General features: G+C 41.7%; 1 protein-coding gene across 5 annotated transcripts in view; it reads right to left on the bottom strand.

The window, feature by feature from the left end:
- LOC109640026 (A-type potassium channel modulatory protein DPP6-like) overlaps window positions 1-22580 on the bottom strand; it is a 68006-nt gene that overhangs the window by 28337 nt on the left and 17089 nt on the right. Inside the window, exon 1 of one of the 5 annotated variants that reach the window (XM_069510643.1) lies at window positions 3355-3512. The exons of the other annotated variants lie outside the window; for them this stretch is intronic. Within the exon in view, the coding sequence (XP_069366744.1) occupies window positions 3355-3411 (57 nt within the window). The 5' untranslated portion in view covers window positions 3412-3512. Of the gene's footprint in view, window positions 1-3354; window positions 3513-22580 lie in introns of those variants that run through there. 5 annotated transcript variants of the gene reach the window in all.

Raw genomic sequence — 22580 nt, 5'->3', positions numbered from 1 at the left:
ATACAGTGCTCAACAGAAATGTGCAGCAGTGATGGCACAGCAGATAAAGACTATGGAGATGCATTTCCTGAGCCTGTAATGATTTCACTAATGAAGACGGACTCCGTTTCAAAAGGAAAAGAAGATAAGACAGCTTGAATTTCCCATCCACTTATTTACTTTCTGTTCAGATTCAAGCTTGATACAGCAGCTGCATGACTGTGGCCAAACATATTAAAACCCTCCAGCGGCAGCAGCAGTGGTGATGTTGCAGTCCAGAGGGCTGGAGTTCAAATCTCAGATGTGCTTCTCAGCTGCACAGTGTTTTCCGGTGCTATGATATCTTCATTTGTCTTCCTCTCTCTCTCTGCATCAGTAAAGAGTGAAAGCACCGGCTTATGCATTTCAAACTAATATTATCAGCGAGCGAGGTCAGAGACATTCAGAGACAGGGTTGTATATATTTACCTCGCTCCTCATCCAACAGGAAACTGTGTTGTCTATGCAAACTGAGCAAAAGGAGGTTGAGGTCGGTCACGACTGAAAATCCCTCGGAGCGAAATGAAAAATGTATCCTGTTGTTCACCGACAAAGATGAAACAAAAGGTGCATGTTCATTTCAACAAATATGTGTTGTGCTGCACTGAAGCACAGATCAGATGTGTGTTTCACCCCTGTTTCAAGTCTGACATCCCATTTCCTCCCAAGAGCTTAACACTTCCCCCCCTTTTTCTTGATCTGAACTCGGTTAAAGATCCGCTGTGCTGCTGTCGGCGCTGCATTCCTGCTTTCATGAATGTATGAACAGGAAACAAAAAATAAACACTTTACACTTAAAATATTCAAAGGTTCTGGCTGCTTTCAAGACATGAGAAACAGTCAAATGCAAGTGAGGCTCTACAGGTTCTTCAGGTAAAACTCTCCCACTTTGACGAATATCAAAGTTAATTATATCCTTCCTCTGCAACGATTATGCTCAGCGGAGAGCCTTTATCTCAACTGCTGGAACCTTTTTTTTAAATGCTGACATTTTCAGAAATGCCTCTGAAAAGTCTCAAGAAATCCTCAAATATCAACAATTGTTATGCAACTAAATGTCTTGTCAACAGGAGTTTATTTCATTGTAGCATATTTCAATTGAAATGATGATATCAGTGCCATGGAGCTCAGTTATGTAAACTCAGGAGTGGACTGGGTTTCTATGTCGTTACATCACCTGACAGTGTTCGGTTCGCTTCGGCCTTATACTGAGCACAATGGCAGAAAAGTGCAGAGCAATTAACACCCACTCTACACACACACGCACACAGATTGAAGTGATTGTACAGCCTCTTAAAAGCTGTATTGCCCAGTTCATATGTGTACAGATGCTTTTATAGCTTTTAAAGGGCGGCATGGTGGTTCAGTGGTGTCGCCTCACAGCAAAATGGTTCCTGGTTGAAATCTCTGTTACAAGTTGGAATATTCTTCCCCTGTCTGCATGCGTGTTCTCTGGGTACTCCAACTTCCTCCCACAGACTGCATACAAGCAGACTGGGGTTAGGTAATATAATGATATTTTACAGATTATATTTACATCAAAGTAGAACAATATTTTTTTTGCAGTTAACTTTATGACTGCATTATCGTACCTCATGCCCCCCGCTGTGATCAACCCAGTCCGTTTTACCATTTTAGATCTCTTTCAGTGGCAACATACAACTTATTAAAGTCTATTTTCCACTGAATGATAATCACTTTTAAGCGGAAAATCCCTTTGTGGCACGACCACAGCTCTGCGAACTCCTGACTTTGGTTCCCAACCAAAAGTCAAGTGGAGTTGTTGATGAAAACAGGACACCGCACCAGCTGTTGCGGCACAGAGGCTACACCTGTGGGCTGAGGTTACAGTGGGAGTTCATTAAACATTTAGGCGGAGGTGTAGAAGTTGTTTGTTCTTGTGCACACAGCAGCACTCCACACCATTTCAAGCCAGAAAGATTCAAAAAGCATTAAAAAGCAATTAAATGCTCAAATGGAAAAGCACAGTTGTGTCTAGTATTCTGGTTTATCTTGTTAAAGTCTACTGTTTATGCAACTACTCCTACACAGGGTTGTTTATGAGAGATTAGTTCAGGCAAAGAATGAGCAGTATTGTCTACTGTATTTTTGTGAGTTTGACAGGAATGAAGTTCACACTGGCACACACTGCCTCTGCAAATACTTATATCCACACAATAATTCTGCATAAGACTGACACAGCGTCAACGCCACACAATGTTGTGTGGGTCATGTTCCTTCTACTAACATGAAGGATGAGGATTTATGACATATGCCGCAACCAGCCAGCTGGTGGCGATCAAGAGGCTTTGGATTCACTTTTTGGGCAGCTGTCATGTCGTCCACCTTTACATAAAGAAATATAAATTGGCCTTTAACTTCAACACTGACAAACTCTCACCTTCTCCAATTCTATACGTCACTAAACAGCCCCCTGTAAAAACCAAAGCATTACAACCTCAAACCGTGTTAAAATGGCACCTCAGTGCCGTAGGACACGGTTGAGCTGGCTTTAAGCAGTGCAGGTGGTGACTGACATGTTCTCCCCTCGAGGTTTATCGCAGCAGCTGAAACCCTCACAACCTGGACTCAGCTGATACCAGCAGATACACACTCACTTCACACAACACTTCCACTGAGCACACACAGCACCTTCACCTGTACGCTGAGCCGTGCCAATGAGAGCGACAGGGAGCTGCAGGGCTGGACCCAGAGCCAGACTGTATATATAGACTCTTTATAGGGAGAGAGTATATATAGTCTACGGTGTGGACTATATATACTCTGCTTCTGTTAACCTGTGGATAGATTGCTCCTGTTTTCTGCTGCTTCAATTAACTTGTGGTGTTTATTACATTGCTAATAATTGCTTTTAATTTTGATTGAAACACCTTTATCATGTCCTGCTGTAGCCCAGTGGTTCTCACATGCTCATTCACATAACTAAGCAAAAGTGTTAAATAATGATAATTAGAATAAGAACAAAAGGCTTTTGTCAAATTATTTCAAGAGACATACATGAGGGGACCCCTGGAATATCTGGGGGGGTCCTTGGCTGAGTTAAAAATAAAGATTGGTAGAGTTTTGGGCTGCAGCAAAAAATACAAGTAGCATCATAGCAAATAATAGAACAAATGACTTTTGGTGACCAGCCTGTTGATTTATAAAGCTCATCATCCTGCACACTGTGGCCCCAAAAGTGAAACATTCTAGAAAGCACAATGCGTGTGGGTGATCTAACCTGGCTGTACCAGGTACCAAGCAGCCGAGCATCCTAGCACAGTTATTGTTATCATGAGAGATATCGAGAATCAACGTATAACGTAAAGTTCCTACCTGGTCCTGCTGCTGAGCCGCTTTCACCGGCCCGTTTACGTCTTTAGCAGATGTCATGATGGTGAATGATGAGGAGGAGGGAGAGGAGAGGAGAGGAGAGAGGAGAGAGAGAAAGAGAGAGAGAGAGAGAGAGAGAGCGCGCACCGGCGTCCGCTGCTGCTGACAGGTGCACAATAATAACGAGGCAGAGAGAGAGAGAGAGGGGAGCAGAGAGAGAGAGAGAGAGAGAGAGAGAAAGAGCAAGAGAGAGAGATGTACAGAGTGTTGAAGAGTATCCGGTTATTTGCAGAAATGAAGAAGAGACTGTGGGTGCAGTCAGACCAGACAGCGCAGAGTTCAGTTCAGCAGCTGATGCGCACAGAGTCAGTCATCACACAGCTCCCATACCTCAACTCTATACCTCCCTTCAACTGATTCCTTCTCAGGATTTTATCTATTTGTATTATTTATGCACATTTATTCAGAGAAATTGTCTTTTGAAGTAATGGAGATATCCTCTGAGCGGAGAAAATAAATGTCAGAGGAAACTATAGAATAAATGTCAGAAGTTATTTTTCTCAGCATCTGTGAATTTTTCTGCATGGGGGCCACACGTTTCACACATTTAAGTCATTCCTTATTTGATTCAAGGCCACATGTCAGTGAATATATTTTCAAAATTTTCCTTGTCCGTAAAAAAAAAGATTAGAAATAATTGTTTGTCATATTAATTGTTAGTATTTGACTGACAGGTCTACTTCTAAGCCAATTACTTCCTCCCTGACCTATACTGCATCCTTCCACCAAGTTTCATGGAAATATGTTATGTTGTTTTTGTGTAATCTTGCTAACTAACAGACAGGGTGAAATCATAACCTCCTTAGCAGAGGCAACAAAACTTAGAAGCTCCAAGAAGTGTAAAAGTCTGAAACTGCAAGGCTTCACTATTTCATTACCACACCTATTTCCCCTTTTCCACATAAAGACAGCTCAAGGTTTTGTCCTTCCACCTGGAACTATATTTAGCTGGCTTCACCGCTCAACCCACAGCAGCAGCAGCAGCAGCTGATGATATGGAGACCTGTCAGTTTGGATCAGATCACTGTGGGCACACATTACTGGCAAGTCCATTAAACAAGAAATGGAAATATTCTTCCAGATATGAGTTCTTCTGAGAAGGGATTCTTAGTTTTTATCATAACGATTGACAATGTTCTGTGCACTGCGGGTTTCACAGTAAAAAGACATTTGCATGGTGTGTCTATACCCATAAAAATCACATTCATTGCACTCGTCTGCCAGTATGGCTGCATTGTCTGCCAATAAAACAAAAGCTTTCTGCTGGCCTGGCTGTTGAGAGGCAGTGCTACCGTCCTCCCACATAGAGCAGAAATAGTTCCAGCTCTGAACAAAACATTGTTTGCGCTGCTCCTCTCTTGCCGCGTGTCACATCTCTGTGCGCACACAATCCACATTCTTGTTAGCACAGCTTGTCTGCCTATTTGTGCAGCACAGAAACACACACACGCGTGCACGCACACACTCACACACACACACACACAGTGCTCCTATGCAGGAAGGAGAATTTTTTGTCGGAAGTCGTGCACAGTTTCTGCACAACTCCTGGCCTTTTGAACCGATCATCTGTTGGAGGGAAAGCAACAGAAAGATTTCGAGTAAAGATAGAGCGACAGAGAGTCCGTGATGTGAGTCACAGGCAGAGAGGAGGATATGTTTAGCATGCAAAAATGAAGGAAAGATGGTCTTGTTGCAATAATGTCTTCAGTGTATAATGTCTTTATTATCATATATACTAGGTGATTATTGTTTATGAAAGACGAGCAATATGAGACTGCATTCTCTCACCATTTGTGGAGCTATATATATAAATTGATAAAAATAAATAGAGCAAATTGAAAAGGTAAGAGGATTCGTCCATTTATTTTCAATTGTGTGCCAAGCAATAGTAATAAATAGTAGACTGAGTCATGAAAAGTTTTGATTGCTCCAGGAAATTAAACTGTGAAATCTATCTTTTCCTAAGATTACATCCTTGTTCATTACTTTCATCATGAGGATATGAGGTGCTGCCAGTAACTGTCATCACCTGAGGTCACACTTGGGAAAAAAAGGTTTATTAAAGTTTTTAAGTGTTTCTCATCATTTGGAAAATGAATGTGAGAATGTGAAAATCGTCAAAGGTTCATCATCATCATCACAGTTAGGGTCGTAGCGTGTACCTGGCATGAGGTTTAAAAATCCTCCGGCCACATAACTCTTAAATCTTACATAAAGTAGAGTTGTCCAATTTCCAATTAAATTCAAATTTGTGACATTTCAAGAGTCACACCTACAGAGACCTGTCTGGCCTCAGTTACATTTATCTGACCAGTGCTGTCTCATTCAATGAAACTGGAATCACTGTGGATGATCTACATTAAATAAAGTTACTGCCTCATGTTTTTTAATAAATTTGAGTTTCCCATCAGCTACCCTCATTATTTTTTCATAATTAACAACCTCTTTCCTCATGTTATCAGCAAAGAGCTGCTGATCTCCACCATCTTGATCACACAGTAAGGTATATTGCATGAAACTTATACAAGTCACTTGTCACTGCAGTGAGGTTTACAGATTTTGTGGAAAGAGAACGGTGGTCTCAGATCTGCAGTCAGAGTCCAGATATCAGAATCAGGGGGAAAAAATGTGGGATCATGGCATTGCTTTATATATGTAATCCACAAAGGATGAAAAATGTCAGCAATAACAAAAGCGTAGCAGGAGTCGTTGTGCAGTTCCACATGTAGCCTGAGGGAGCAGCATTACCAGCTCACTGCCGGGACTGATTTCAGCACCACGGCTGTGGACAGCTCCACCGAGACGAGAACATAGAACCTTTGTTACCTTACAGCCAAAAAACCCACATCCTCTCATCCAGATACAAAACGAGTGTAACCGTGTCAGGAATCTGCATTTCACAAGTGAAGATTTTTGGAATCCTTTGAATGTGTGACGGCCTCTCTCTCCTCACCTTTTTATCTGTTTTCACTCGTACTCATGTGCTTTCCACTGATGCTCAGCATGAAATGTATTTTGCTGTCACGGGATGAAAGCTCCTGACAATTAGCTGCACAGAACTATGAGTTTCCTGAGAGAGGTGAAAGCCAACAGGACAGTATTTACAAGAGGAAAGCTGCATTAAACGAAAGGCAAACATAGGGAGGTCCAAACACAGCGAGGAGTACAACGACTGATTATCACTACACATTACACGTAGGTTCTGGCAGTGAATACCTTACACGGGACAACCGGGCTTAATTGGAGGAGCACAAATGAAGCAGTGTGTCAGAGCATGCCAGCAGGGGCTTCGTGTTTACAACACACGCTCTCCTTCAAACCACACTTTTATCAGCTAATTGACAGTAATTTTCATTTATATTCCGTTTAATCATTCAATGGTTTATGTGCTGCCTGAGACAGCATCTCTAGGCGGCAGCTGTCAAATAAATCCTGGCTCCTGGAGTTCTTAAACAAGTACTTTGCACCGAGCAATAAAGGTGTAGTGTTGTTGAAGTTATTGGCAGTGGGTTTTTTTTTCTTTTCTTCCGTCTTGGGGACCAACAAACAGCCATTTATTCATCTGTCAATAAACAGTGTGGAAGTCTTGAACTGCATGCTAGCTCCCCCCAGTGATCATTGGTTGTCAGACATCTGTATGTTGTTCAGGAATAAATAAATAGGCAGCAATTTACAGCAGGTTTTAATATACAGACATTAACTTGCAGATTATAGAAGTGTGATGCTCACAACCTGCACTCATGTTCATCAGTCTGTCATTTCAGAGAGAGCGGGAAGAAGGAGAGAACACCTGACAAAGGCCAGGAGAGATGTTTTTGATGACTGATCATTATCTGCTGAAAGCAGAAAGCCTCACACAGCCACAGCCTCTTAAAACAAATAATGCCAGGCAACAAACCATTTATCCACCAGGTTTTTCTTTGTACCACATTAATGAAAGGCTATTTTTGGTTTCTGACCAACATACTGCTGTGGGGAATAGGGATGCATATGATATTATCAACACCTACTTTGATGTCAACTCCCTAAATATGTCTGATATGAATTTCTTTCACATTCACACATAATTCTGAGAAAAACAAACAAAAATGTTGCAAAACACAGACAGAAACATCCTCAGACAACCTCTTTGGCTGAGGTCATAAAACAGTAAAACAATGAGGAGCATACAAAATAAAACAGTGAATTCTAGGAGAAAACATCAGCTTTCAAAAGATGCGACAGAAGTGGGTGGCCTGAGATAAAACAGAAAGGGAGGGGCATGGACTGAACACCTCAGGACACAAAGCAAGAAGACCCCTGCCCGAGGATCTCAGGCTGCACTGTTTCATTATTTATAGACAAATCAGGAATATAACATGGAGCCTGACGATGCAAAGATCTTAAAATTTGTTTCACAGGGAGTCAGTGTGAAGATGCAAGAACTAGTTCAAAGCCGTGCTGCAGCAGTTCAGATGAGCCGGAGGCGAGCAGTTGACTTGTGGCTGAGGTCGGAGTGAGAAGCGTTACAGAAACAAGTGAGAAGAGAAATAAAGGCGTCTAATATACAGCAGACCTGTTTGCACCACTGAAGTAATGAAGCTCTTTTGAGGGTCACCTGACTCTGACACATGCGGGGTGACCCTCGTCATCTGTTAGAATAAAAAATAGAGAATCATGGCTGTAAATTCAAACTGTTCTCCAATGCCAATACAATCCTATCAATCAACAAAAGCTGCTGATTTAGGAACAAGCTGTTTCCACTCAGCCGTGCTGCCAGCTGTCAGCCTCAGGCCAACTCTATCATCGGTCACCTCCCCTTCGCCCTCCAACCCGCAGTGACTCCTTCAGCCTCCCAGCTGGAAGCACACCTGCCTCACCCACTGTAAATACTGCTGTTTACAGCTCCACTCCTCGAGCTGAGCTGCAGCCATAAATCCGAGGTAGGGCGAAGTATCGAGGCCGCCGTGCACTCCACGGTTCATCACCGATCATTACTGTACTTAAAGGTCATCAGTGTGGCCCAGAGGAAAAGAATCGGCCTGATGAGCGGCAGATACGTTTTCCAGACTGCAGCAGGCGGAGGCAGTTCTTCACTGTCTGGACATTACACAGCGGTAATTAACAAGTCCACAAAACTTTAATCAGACTCATTATTGGTCTTTTACCAAGAGAGGACTTTTCAGGGGAAACAATTAATCTACCATTCTCTTGTTGACACACACACACGCACAAACACACACACATGTTTGTACTTCTGTCTTAGTGAGGACACTCATTAGCATACTGCATTCCCTAGCCCCTAACCTTCCAAACTAAATGCCTAACCCTAACCTAAACCTAATTCTAACCCTAACCTAAGTCTTAACCCTCAAACAGCCCTTTGAAAAGTGAAAATGTCGTCGCTTTGTAGGGTCTATGTTTAAAATGGTCCTCAGTAAGATATAAGTACACACACACACACACACACGCTATAAAAAATGACATTAACTTTGTATCACTCGTTATCCTCCGAGCCTCCCTCCTTGACCATCATCAATACTTAACTGTTTTTCTGGGAAGGCTGCCCCGCTCGCCGACTTACTCGTTAAGTAATAACAACAGCACCAATTGGTTCACATTAGTCAATGTGGGTTTTTATATTACATTAATGTGCATTCTATCAGTCAAATTTCAAGTTCACAAGCATCAAATCGATATTGTTATTGAAAGAAAGTGCACTGCTAAATGTGTTAATGATGTATTTCTTTTCTATGTTGTTTATTTGTTTTTCGCCTCCAACTCTGTTTTCCTCCACAGGCCGACACATGTTCCTCTTCCCCAGTTGATTTCCGACATTTATACTGAATTCTGTTTAGTGTGAATGAAGCAACTTCCTCCTCCCACCAACTTCCTGATAAAAAAACTACATCCAACTCTTACAAGGCTGCAGGGAGTTACGTGGCAGGTGAGGGGATTCCTGTTTTCGAGAACTTTCCTTTGTCTGTTTCCTTTTTGTGAGTTTGTGCAGCTTAAATTCAAGACTTGTGAAGACCATAATAAATGAAATAAGATCTGTGTCGAGTAAGTCAGATATGAAGGAATTCTTTAGTTTCAGAATTACTTACTTACTTATACTTCTCCATAATTGAGTTGAAGGGGAAGTAGCTTATTAGAAAATGATCCTCCAAACGCCACATTACGTCACAAACTACAGGCAGAGACAGAAGGTATACATAGTCTTTCCCAGAGACAAGCTGAGTGTAGGGATCAATTCTGATCAAGGTGTTTTTAGACCATCAGTTAGTTTCTGTGTCATTGAGAAAGAACTGCAACACACAGAGATATTATAAACTATGCATGCCAACAAAATATTTATCCTCTAAAAGATTTAAATATTTAAGACTTACCAAAACATATTTAAACCTAGTTCGTAATATTTTGATGTATTTAAGATTCAATTTACAACTTCTTTTAGACATCACAAAACCTTTTTGCCTTTAGATTACAGCAGTTCTCCCCCACCTTCTCTGACTGACTCATAGTTTTCTTTATGCTCCACACTGTGTTGTTGTGTGTCCCTGTAAAATAATCACCATAATGTGCAGTCACCAAAACCATTTTCTCCCCTGAACAACACGATCCCACCAGTTTCTATCACCTGCACAAAATGTCACACAATTTAACCCGAGACTCTCGATCCCCTGAGAACAAAGATGCAGCTCGTCCCCCAGACAGATTTTCAGTGAATGAAATTGAACTCAAGCAGAAATAAAAGATCCACACAGGTCAGCATCTGACAAGAGCAGCAGGGGGAAAATATACCCCTGGAGAAAATAAGTGGGAAACAGTATAACAGTCGCTGATAATGGAGGCTTACACTGTGATCCCAGTTTGGTCTCGTAGATCTCAGTCCCAACCTTTCATTTACTTCAAGATTAGGCTCCTGTGCACTTAAAAGCTCATCTGCTCCAATTTTAATTTACCACACACAAAAGCAGGCTCCTTGAAACTGCAAACTTCGATGTCTCGGGGGAACAAGAGTCTGCTCAGAAACATCAAACAAAGAAGACAGACAAGCCTCTGAGCTCAGAGTGAGAGACCATGGGGACGCATGCGATAACCAATTATTTGTCTTTGGGCTCAGAGGGGAGAGATCTTGAAATACTTTTTCTGAAAATATATATTTTTTCACTGCACCCGCATTTTTGATGATGTTCTCAAAGAAGCCAGTGCTCACACATCATCACTGATTTCACACATACCAACATACCTAGCTGGTATTAATTATCCATAATGCACTGAAGAAAAATACCTCTGTTTGTTGTCCACAAAAAACCTATTTGGCTTCAAGAGGTGTGTTTGTGCATTGGAGCCTTCACCTTTGCTTTTAAACATTTAAAAACCATCGCATTTATTATGCCTACTATGTTTTTTAAATCATTCAAACATCATTTTAAGTCGGGCACTTGACTGCACTCAATGTGTATTGCACTTTGAATCTGCTGCTTTGTTTTGTCAAAGGATTTGGTATGTGTGTCAGAAGAGAACCCAATACATTTTGGTGCAGAGCCAGATCAGATTTGTTTTCCTTTCTTTAACATTTTCCTTGATTTCTCAAAGAATAATCTGTGGTTATATGAAAAACAATTAGGTTTATTAAAGAGACAGATATTTATGACTGTATGAAATTTGGTGCAGATCCAAAAAATCTTATTCTGGTGAATTTTAATGTAGTGTCATTAGGAGCCTGTTGGGCCTTGGTAAAGGTAGGCACTGTACTGAATGCATTTCTAGATTGTATGTTAAACCGTGACTGGTTTTGATGTTGTAAAATCTTATGTACGTGTTAGATTTAAAGTTAGCACAGACAAACTTCAACAAATAAATGTAGAACAACCCTCCAGCATCTTATCTGCAAATCATAAAACCAATGTGTGGAGAGTAAACAGCAACTCTGAGAAAACATCCCAATGTTTTACATGAGTTCATTTCATCAAAGCAACTTTTGAAGATCGCAGTAATTTACCAAAAACACCCAGAGGCACCTTCATGGATTCTGAGCTGAAAGAGAAGCGGACTAAAGTTCAGAGCTGGTTCTGAAAATCAGATGATAAAAACACAACAGCAGCAAAAGTTATGTCAACAAGGAGACGGTAAAGTTGTTCATAAAGCGCAGCACATGGGCAGCTGGCGTGTAGACGTAGACGTGAGCGGGGTGAGTCAGCAATGCATTCACAGGGCATTAACCCATCTGCTGATCCAGTCCCTGTAAAGCAGACTTACGAGCCTCATGAACTTTATGTGTGCTCATCAAGGACTTACAAGAGGGTTATAAAATGAACAGAGGGAGGGAAAAAAAGTCAACACTGCCTTTTGGCAAGTACAGTAGTTCTGTAAATTTGTTGGAGATAAAGCTCGGTCACAAGGGCAATAAATGAGGAATTAGCAGCGATGCGTGCAGCACATACAGATCAGGGCGCTATAAATCTTCACACAAAGAAAAGTCACAAATGTAAAAAGTGTCATTCTCTGAATACTAGGATGATTCATAACTCACTGCAGTTCCTCTATTCTTCTTAAGGATGCAGGAGAGATACTGAGGGGAGTGATTAAAGGCACATTAAAAGCATCTGAATGAAAGGTGCATCATTCACTGCACGTTTAAAAGGGTTTCATTATCAGGCTGCAGCATTTTCTCCAAGGACCAATGCAAAAATTTCCAATCAACTTTACATTTAATTATTTTCTCTGTCTCTCTTTATTATTACCTCAGGCTTTAAATGAGGCGTTTTACACGCACACACACACACAAGCCTGTATCGCTCTCCCACACACACGTAAGCACAGAGACAAAGACAGAAATTGAATAAGCTTCCCACACAGAATAAGCAATACACAAGCTTCTCTAGAGCTGTTACTGTCATTCAGCTGTCATCAACTCTGCTTAAAAGGGCCAAATAAAGATAATCTCATTTATCTCGAAAGGAATCCAGTTTTTTAATAAAATATAACTAATAATAAGGCTATATATATTTTTATATTATAAAAACTCGTACATACCCCAAATCAAATATAAACAAGTTTGCATTGCTATTTACAGAAACATTTAAAGTTGTTATAGGAAACGTCATCACATCAACATCTCTATGGCCCACTAGACCTGTAAATATGCAGATTATAGTATTCCTCACAGAAGTAGTTGTATTCGTAGTAGCAACAGTAGTGATAGTAACAGGCTAGCAGTAGCATTGACATATAGAATATGAAAATATTGTGACAGCTTGTACACTGTCAGGTCTCTGCCACAGCGTCTCCGGGGAGTTGGATCCCGTTTTGAGAGGTTTGTGTCAAACTTGCGTCACGTCAAAGCAAATGCATATTTCAGGCATCACGGCAGCCACAAGGACAAAATCCCAGGACGCTGAGTGAGATCAGTGTCAGCGGCTAAGCTGCTGCCAGAGTCTATCGAAGCCAGGCACTGTTTCATTGCCTCCCGCTACTCGTGTGACGCCGATACCATCAAGTGAAAACATCTTGCCCTGCTGAGAATTACGATGTCCCTGATGACATTTCTTAATGCTCCACAAATGCAGAAATACACTGCGTAAAAAACAGCTTAAGGTAAGGTGACATTTTTTTTATTATAAGTGGTGGTGGTGGCAGTAAACGACAAGGGAGGGGAATCAATGTCCAAACCAGGAACATTGTGATTACACGTCATCGTTTTAAACCAAGAACCTCGCCCCAACAATACGTGATTAAATGTTTGAATGGAAATTGATATGTTGGATGTTGAGGTAAATTGAATTCATGTTTAGTGTAGGGGTGAAGATGCATCTCATAGGCTGATCTGGGAGGATGAACTGGTGACCGGGGGCGAAAGAAGAAGGAGGGAAGAAGGTTGGGGAAAAGAAGGATGAAGGGATGAGGATAGGATGAGGGGCGGGGGGTAAAGGGACGAGGGGAGAAGGATGAATGGACATGGGTAGGGATGAGGAAAGGAAGATAAAGGTATGCGGGTAGGAATGAGGGAAGGAGGATGAGGGGAGATGAGATAAAGAAAAGAAGAATGAACGGATGATGGAAGGAGGATGAATGGATGCAGATATGGACTAGCAGAGCGAGGGATGAGGTAGAAGGGTGAATGGATGAAGGGAAAGGCCGGGTTGAGAAATCTGGAACAAACAGAGAGTTTGGAGGCTTGTGTGGTTGAGGCATCCCTCTGCTAACTAGCTATAGTTAACTAGGTAACTTCTTGTAAAGCAGGTCTCCCTTAAATGTATTTAAACAAGAAGCAAAGGTCAGAGTAAGAAACTGAATCTTTAGCATTCAGCAAAATGAGTGAGGAAAGTTTATTATTAATAGAAACTGCAGTGAGACTAATTATTTCATCCTATCAGCAGTTGGTCCAGACTAAATGTTTGTACTGTTGAGCTCCATCTCTGTCTAATGGGCTGTATATTAAATATGTATCTAAAAAAACCAGCTGATAATGCATGATAGGGATGAGGAAGCACTCTGTGCATTACACTGCTACCTTTGCTTAACCACAGTTAATGCCTCAGAGTAGAGTGCATTAAAGTATTTCTCCGCTGGATCCTGCTCGTCTGGTTTTAGATTTTACTTGTCAGGAAAAAATATCAAAAACATTTTACATTTTATTTGTACGTAGGTCGAGGTGCAGGCAGAGTAAAAAGCAATGATAGTGACACTAAATCACTCGATTCACTCTATAAAACTGTAACAGTTCTGCGTAATATATGTTGATAACACCAAATTGCCCTCCAGCGTGTCCCTAGAGGCGTCCTGGTGATGAAGTTTACCAGATGTCAACTTCATACATAAGACTGTTATTTTTGCAGCAAACTAACTACAATTTACAACAGTGGGTGTCAGCTGAAGTGCTCATTATATCATCAGACAGTTTGAGAGCTAAATAAATAAATAACCAACGCTGACACTTCCTCAACCATAAAAAAAGACAGCTTGTTCTTCAAGTGCTCAGTAACCCACAAATTAAAAGTCATAATTAAGACAGAGAGAGATGCTAACATGTTTCACGTGGCACATTTAACAAACAAGAGTCGCACGTGTCCATCTGAGAAGATCTCTCACACTCACCTTCCACAGTCTCTCCACCCGGGACAACTTGCGTGTTTTCATTGGGATGGACGGAGCAGCTGCATGTGAGTGTCGGTGTTAGAGAGTGAGCGAGGAGTGATGTGGACTCAGAGAGAGCGAGAGAGAGAGAGAGATGGAGAGAATGATGACCCTGTCATAAACACAGAGACACACCTCAGCGCTCAGTAAGAATAACCCCACTGTCAGCATCTCAGCACTAAGTTCTTCACATTAAGACAAAGTGTGGGTCTGTGGTGTGTGTGTTTTTGTGTGTGTGTGTGTGTGACTGTGTCTGTGTCTGTGTGTGTGTGTGTGTGTGTGTGTGTGTGTGTGTGTGTGTGTGTGTGTGTGTGTGTGTGTGTGTGTGTGTGTGTGACTGTGTCTGTGTCTGTGTGTGTGTGTGTGTGTGTGTGTTGTCTCAGGAAAAAAGCATGTCATCAAGGAGACCCCAGAATATCCACTGTGGTCAAACCAAAGGAGGTCACATCAGATAAGATGACAGAGGAAGTACTCAAATACTTAACCTAAGTAAAAGTATAAATAGACCCAAGTTAAGTAAAGTACCACACACATTTTTTTTATTTGAGTAAAGGTAAATAAGTGCTTGCCTTTAAATATAGATAAAGTATCAAAAGTAAAACTACCACATTAACTTTTCTATTTGAGTAAAATTAAATAATTACTTGCTTTTTAGTATACTTACAGTATTACAAGTAAAAGCAACAGTCTACTACATCCTTATGGCTGACTCTCCGCAGTCTCAGTGAAGGAGGCGGGGTCTAATATGACCTGCCTGCTCTGATTGAATTAGTGGATTTATTCTCTTTACGTTATTTATTACTTTTCAAAAGTAGTGAAGTACAAAGTAAAGAAGGATCAGAAGCTGTTTTATGCAGTGAAGTAAAAGTGACTGTACAAATACATGAAAAATGTACTTTAGTGCAGTACTTAGGTAAATTGTTACATCGCACCAGTGGTCACATCACTGAGAGAGAATCCCGGAGGACGTGGGGTCTGACATTAATCCCTGAAACACAACAGCCCTGGAGGAGATTGAGGAGGGATGAAGCTGGAACGATTGGCCCCTCACACAACAATCAGCACTGAACCACTTACCTGGGCCATTAGCTGCATCTGGCTGTTCAGCACAGATCAGCATTACACACCACACGCAGAGCTGGCCCACTTTATGGTGCTTTTTAACCAGGGTTGTTTATCCTGTCTCTCCTCTACTTTTCTCTCCCCGGAGCAATTTACCCACACAACACTACATTTCTGGACTGATAAAAGTGCCGCTCACACAGCTATAGGCCGACGCAGGCTCGAATTTCTTTTAAATCTCTGGAGGTCGGGTGGACGAAGGCCGTGACCCAGTGAAGCTAATACCTGTAAGGGCGTCAGTACCTAGTATCTGTGCCCTCAAGGCTTTGCACGAATACCAAATGAAGTGTCAGGTGTGACAGCTGCTGAATTCACCACCTTGCTGAGCTTCTTTTACTTGTGAATGCAGGCAACACTGTGTAAGCACCAACTTACAGATTTCAGGGTTATAACTTAAAGCTGCACTTAAGGAGCTGGTGGAGAACAAAACAGCTAAAAAGATAAACTTACAAATAGGCCAACGTTTGCTTACATGTAACTTTATAAAGTGATACAATTCCACTGTTTTTATAGCCTGTGCTGCCCCCAAAAGGACAAAAATTCAGTTCACAATCATTCAAACACCAAATCTCTTCACTGTAGAGAACATACATGTAGGAACTGGGATTAAAAAAAACCCTCCCATGTTAATTTAAAGATCCCGAGAACAGAAATATAACAGCATCTTCACATCCAGGTCTGAATCAGCTAAACTAACAACATTTGTTTGTCCGTCTCAGCACATAAACCATAATGTGAGCACAGCAGGATGCCCTCTCATACACCACCAGCCATAAAGTCTCTGTATTCCCATGATGCATCAGCCAATACAGTGAACAGAGAAACATCAATCATCACGGTTTGGCTTTCCTATCTTTGGTGGAGGTACGATTTTGACTGGCTGCCAGCTTCAGAATAGTGAATCACTCAATAGCGCTCCCTGTTCTCTCCACCTCCACCACACCAAACAATCATTTCCCCCCCCCCCCACAATTTCTTCTCAGCTCCATGCGAGCACCACAGTGAACATCATCTCAAAAGTCAGCGCTCGACTCCGAGCTCAGGGAAAGGCAGACTGTACCTGTTCTTCCTCCCCCGTGAGCTCTGGGTCTCATTCAGAGGAAGAGGAAGAGGAAAGAAATATCGACTGGAGTACATACAAATCGAATGTGCCCGACAGAAAAAGCCCTCTACAGTGACAATGACCCACATGCACCTGCACACAAAAGGCAAGTGAGCAGATATACACACTAACGCACACAACACACCACTAATCCAGGGATAAGATGCAGCAAACAGCTTATTACTCTTATTACTCATGCTGAGCTTATTCCTATATGAGAAATAACAAGCTTCAAACCCACCTTCATGGCTGCAGGGACGGAACTTTTCTCTCCTGTCACCGATGTGCAGACCGGAATGCACACGAGGTCTGGCGAGGATGCAACATGAAAACCTACCTCATGTGTTATTCAACAGAAGACTATACCAGAGCCCGGAGGTAGGACTGGGCCTGCTTAGCCGTGGCATCATTTTGGGAGAGGACCAACGCCAGCAGAGCTTTGATACAGCACAGACGCTTTGGCTTTTCCAACGCAGGTGCAACAAACTCAATTCACAATGACTGCCTTTGCTTTAATTGTCTTAATGGCACAGATGACTGCCACGATGAAATGTAACATGGCCGTCGCAGATGTTATTCAGCTACAGCTCCACTCTTCATCCAGTGTAAAGTCAGAGTGTCAAAGATAAAGATGGATGACACGACTGCTCCCTGAAAGTTAAGGTAGCTGGCTTCAGCAAAGGTTACAAACCTCCTCCATGTTAGTGAATGGGACATCAAATAAATCTTTCTCGAAGATGGTTTCTGCCATTTACGGCGGTTCTAATCACACTGATGTTCATTCAAGTGTTTGAGCTAATCACAGTTGACATTGGGCAAAAGGCAGAGTACATCCTGGACAGGTTTCCAGCATAACACCGGGTCAACATATAGAGACAAACAACCATTCACCCTCATCATCACAACTGCAGTGAATGGAACCCTCTGTGAGGCGTCAGTGGGAAACACTGCACCACCGTCTGTCCCTCATTCTTTCCAGGTGATTGATGTCTTTTGTCTGCTGTAAAATGGACTGGACATTCAGGACCTAAGTGTAACAACAACAAGTTGCACTTTCAGAGGCCTTTGCTTCTGAGCGTCTGCACAATGTTTAACTTCTGAGATTTAGAGGAACTAGCAAGTTGATTTTCTCACTTTCTCAAAGATAACTCCAAAACTGTGTAACTTCCCCTTTGAATATTCTGATTTGTTCCCATCATCTGATAAAGCAGTGCTACATCTAGACTTCTTGGGATCATGAATGTTAGAAAAACACAATGTGATATGATCGATAAGCTAATTTGCAGCATCAAGACTTTCTCTGCAACAAATGTACAAAGGTGAACTTCCTGTTGTCGCTCCCTACAGGATTTGCTCCACTGTAATATGACCTATTGACTTTGCATTGAGACTTTCCTTTCTAATTCTGCATGTGTTTTTGTACCTGTTAAATGGTGCGCTTGTGTGTGCCACTGCTGTATCATGGCGGGGTCGATAAGAGAATCTGCTGGCGTGACACAACAGATTACTGCTGCCTGAGCTCAGCCCGTGAAACGTCTGTGAGAGGACCCGGGAGAAACGTATCTTCACTCGGCTGCTCTAACTCCAGCTGACAGAAACGTTGTAGGAGAGATATCCTTTACTGGCTTTAAAGCTCTGTCTTCATTATTGATGATCTATTTCAAGTACTTATCTTCTCTTATAAGAAAAACTAACATTTGTAAGCATGAAGTGCTGCTGCATAGATGACAGTTTAAAGAGGACAAGGCTCCTTTACCTGGACACGTTACAAACAGCTGATATGGATCCGCCAATGAGAATTTGATCTGTAACCCTTCTTGAGCTAAATTGCAATCAAGCAATGTCTCTGTCAGTAAAAGGTCTTTGCGTCAGAGCAATCCCTCGGTGCGGCAGCTCGGTGACCACAAAACCTTTCCAGTCCTAATGAGAGGTGACATTATCTTCTTCTTGGACCTAAATGAGACATGTTGAGCTGAGGGAGCTGAGTGGCTAGAAGCAGTGTAGGAAAGTAACTTGATTTTTTCTGTACACGTGATGAATTGTTGGCCTTATCGTACTGTAGTTACTGCAATAATAAAATAATATGATCCTAGGTTATGTTGCAGTAACTAGATTGCCATGACAGTCATAACTGTTCCTTTCATCTCTGTCAGACATTTTCTTTAGGATAAATAAAAACATTGATACGCCTCTGCATTTATAGACACTATCTTTACTCATGTATGTTGTAAATCCTTGTATTTTGTTCATGTGCTCTCCTACACATGACATCTGTTGCTTTTCTGTCCATCCCAGGAGAGGGACCCCAAACTCTCTTGAGGTTTCTGTGGTTTTTTCCCTGCTAAAAGGTTTTTTTGGTATTTTTTCCCCACTATTGTCGAATATGTTCAGTGAGTTTCACCTTGTTAAGCTCTATGAGGGCTGTACAAATTAAACGTGTTTGTTTGATTAATTGATTGTTTGATTGTGAATACTGTGTCTGAGTCTGGGTTCATAAGAACCAAAGCCTCACCTACAGAACTGCAGATTCATCTGTACAGTTCAATGTACAGAGTTGGTGCAATGATTGTAAGACATCAGTCTCTAGTGGCTAAATAGACACAGTGCATGGAAAAGCTATGAAAAAAAATATTATTGTTATTTCAATGAGATGGCACTGAGTAATAAAAAACTGTCATTTTAACAAGTAGTAGACAATGAAGTCAACTATTTGCTCTTTCCTGCTCTCTTCAAAGGAGCAGCATTCATTATTTACCACCCAACTACTGAAGCTAATCTTTGAAAAGGAAAACACTGAAAACAATACCTGTTAAAAAGTTAAAAAACATGAGGAGAAAAGGAACGAGAGACGGGTTAAAAGACGATTATATTTAGCTGCTCACGCTTAAAAGCAGCAGAAACCTTTTATATATCAACAGTGAAGTTATGTCTCTGTAGTGAGCTGACGATCAACAATCTAGGACTGGGTTGATCATCCTTTTTATGCTGCATGTAATTGACTACATTTAATGTGTTGAATTGAAAAATGAAAAGGTTTAAAAGATCAATTTGAATAAAACCAGGGATGGACCGTATGGCAAAAAATGATAACAAGATAAATCTTCGATCGCGATAATGATAATTGTCATGATAATTAAGATAAGAACAGATTTTTGCTCCAGAGTGAAGAAGATTTCTGTGTTACATTGTGTTATACTGAACCTTTGTTATATTGTTATTGATTAAAAACATATTACAAATAATTATTGAGAATATTTTTTTCCCCGCCCGAAATAAAACATAAAAAATTTAATGACAGCTGATGATGTGTTTATTTCTTCTTGTGATCTAGAATCTATCATGACAGAGGCCGGCAGCATCAACCGATCCTGGTCTCATCACGGGGTAATAAGGGCCGTCTGTATTTAAACACTGACTGATAGCACTGTCAGCTTGTGTAATAATACAGTAAATCACCAAGAGGAAGAGGGACAGTCTCACAGCGAGGCGGCGGAGGCAGGACGGCCTGCTGACGTGCTGTTGACAGGTCTGTTGGGGGTGGGGAGGTGGTGAGAGGGTGGATGATCGATGGTGTGGAACAGAGCAGTGAGATGCTGGGTGGGTGAGTGACCTGTTGAGATGCCCGCTGGGAACAGAGGAACAAATGGGGGGGGGGGGGGGACACTGGTCGATAGTGAATACGTCAGTCAGCAGAGACCAAGACACTGAAACAGGAGGAGAGACTCGTGTTCATTAGGGCAGAGAGGAATCGACTGCTTTCAGATTGAGGTGAAAAACAAAACAAAACGGTTATGGTGGACGGAACATTTTGCATGACACAAGGGGAGGACACACAGTGTGCAATGTGAGACCTGCGTCATCTCCAGATGGTTGTCAGAGCCACCAACGAGCAGCAGTGTGTGTGTGTGTGTGTGTGTGTGTGTGTGTGTGTGTGTGTGTGTTCCCAGAGCTTATACATCTTCACTCTCTCCACCTTTGCAACCATGGCAACGGTGAGCTAAAGGTCCTACTGAGGATGCTGTGCTGTCCTGAGGGGAGGGGCGGCACTGGGTGACAGCACATTCGCCTCCTGTGCCTTTTGCAGCAGACTGGTCTAATTGGTCAGCAACGTTACATTGCCTGTATTTCTTATTTTACAATTTTAATCTTTGTTTTCAGCTCATTCTATGTTCAGTGTAATCCAGTTGTCCTTTATTTGGCTTTAGATAGCTTTTCAATATTTGCTTTTCTTTTGCTTTTTTGCCTTGTGTGAAGCACTTGGATCAATTGCATCCTGCATTTCATGCCAACTCGGTAAATTTTGGGATTAGCTTTGAGATTTGGTTCAATACGTTTAAGGATCAGACGACTATGGGAAAGAAATCCCTCGTGGAAAGCACCGAGAATTATCACTTGACTCAGCAGTCCCCTGTGGCTCAGTGAAGCAGGTCTCCATCCTTCAGTTTTACTGTTTTGCTCAAGTCTCAGAACTCATGAGCCAAAGCAGGCTGTTACACACGGCCTGCCCAGAAACAGATGGTATGAACAAATGTATCTACTGTCAGTATACAGACTGGTGGAGATGAGCTGATGAACATGTGCAACATTTAGAAGCTAAAGAGTGAAATACTTCCCTCAGTGTAAAAGTAATTAACTGATTTATCAGCATATATGGTCACAAATCACACTAAATAAGTGATACACATTTGTAATTGCTGAATATGTAAATAGATGACTGGCTCTTAATAAACTAAGTTTCATTGATACATCAATGTTGAGTTTGAGCCTTGTTTTCACTGCTATATGTGGTTTTGTACACCAAGGCCCAATAGTCCTTTTGAATTCAAGCTGCACCAAATGTCACACCCTCACATATAAGTTAAAAATGTGCCAGATTTTTTTTAAAGAGTTCTATGAATTATATAATGTAAGAAATCCACCCCCTGATCAGGACCTGCACTGAAATGTAGCAGGTTCCTCCCTGATATCTACTGCATCCTTCTACCAAGTTCATTTTCATCCCTCTCCATCTCTCCTCGTTTCCTGTAATCTTTCCACTGTAATCTTTCCACTTCTAACTCTAACAACGGATAATAACAGAGCCAGATAACTGAGTAGTCACATACACACACACCGAAAACGCACATCTGGCTTTTTGTAACACCACAGGTGTTGTGTAAGAGGGTCACCTCGGGACACGTCATCATCATTTTTGGATGAATGCAGCAGGTGACAAAGTCTTCAGTGAGCAGTCGTCACCAGAAGGATTCAGTTAGCGCAGCGGCACAGAGAATGAGGGCAGCCTATCACATCTCGCTGCTCTGTTCCTCTTTAATGGCGGTTCTCGTTGAGCTTTGTGTGCCTGATTTATCTGAGCTACGGACCTCGAAGGAAACTCAGAGCTAAACTAATACGAAAGGCCAAACTGTCTCACTCACATCTGGAATATCTCAAAGTTGAAGGCACAGTTAAGTGCATATTAGGACAGATAGTGTGTGTGTGTGTTGTGTGTGTGTGTGTGTGTGTGTGTGTGTGTGTGTGTGTGTGTGTGTGTCTGTTTCTCTGTGTGTGTGCGTGTACCAGCCCTGGGCAAGACTATGACCAATAAGAATTGAATTTTACACTCCTGCCAGGGTGATTTATGATTTACTCCTTTAAAATTTTCCTGTGATCCAAAGCAGGACAAGGACATGGGAATTAACACGTTTTTCAACATGAACATTAAAGTAATCAATAGATGGCAAACATGCAGGCATAATGGCACTTTACAGCTGGACATAAACCCTGAAAATCAATGTTTGAAGTATAAAAAAAACACTGCAGTAATCTCCAAAAATAAATCATC

Source organism: Paralichthys olivaceus, chromosome 16 (assembly GCF_024713975.1).
Source record: "Paralichthys olivaceus isolate ysfri-2021 chromosome 16, ASM2471397v2, whole genome shotgun sequence".
In the NCBI taxonomy this organism is placed as follows: domain Eukaryota; kingdom Metazoa; phylum Chordata; class Actinopteri; order Pleuronectiformes; family Paralichthyidae; genus Paralichthys; species Paralichthys olivaceus.
Note: the sequence above shows the minus strand (reverse complement) of the source record. Positions and strands in the feature narration are given on the sequence as shown.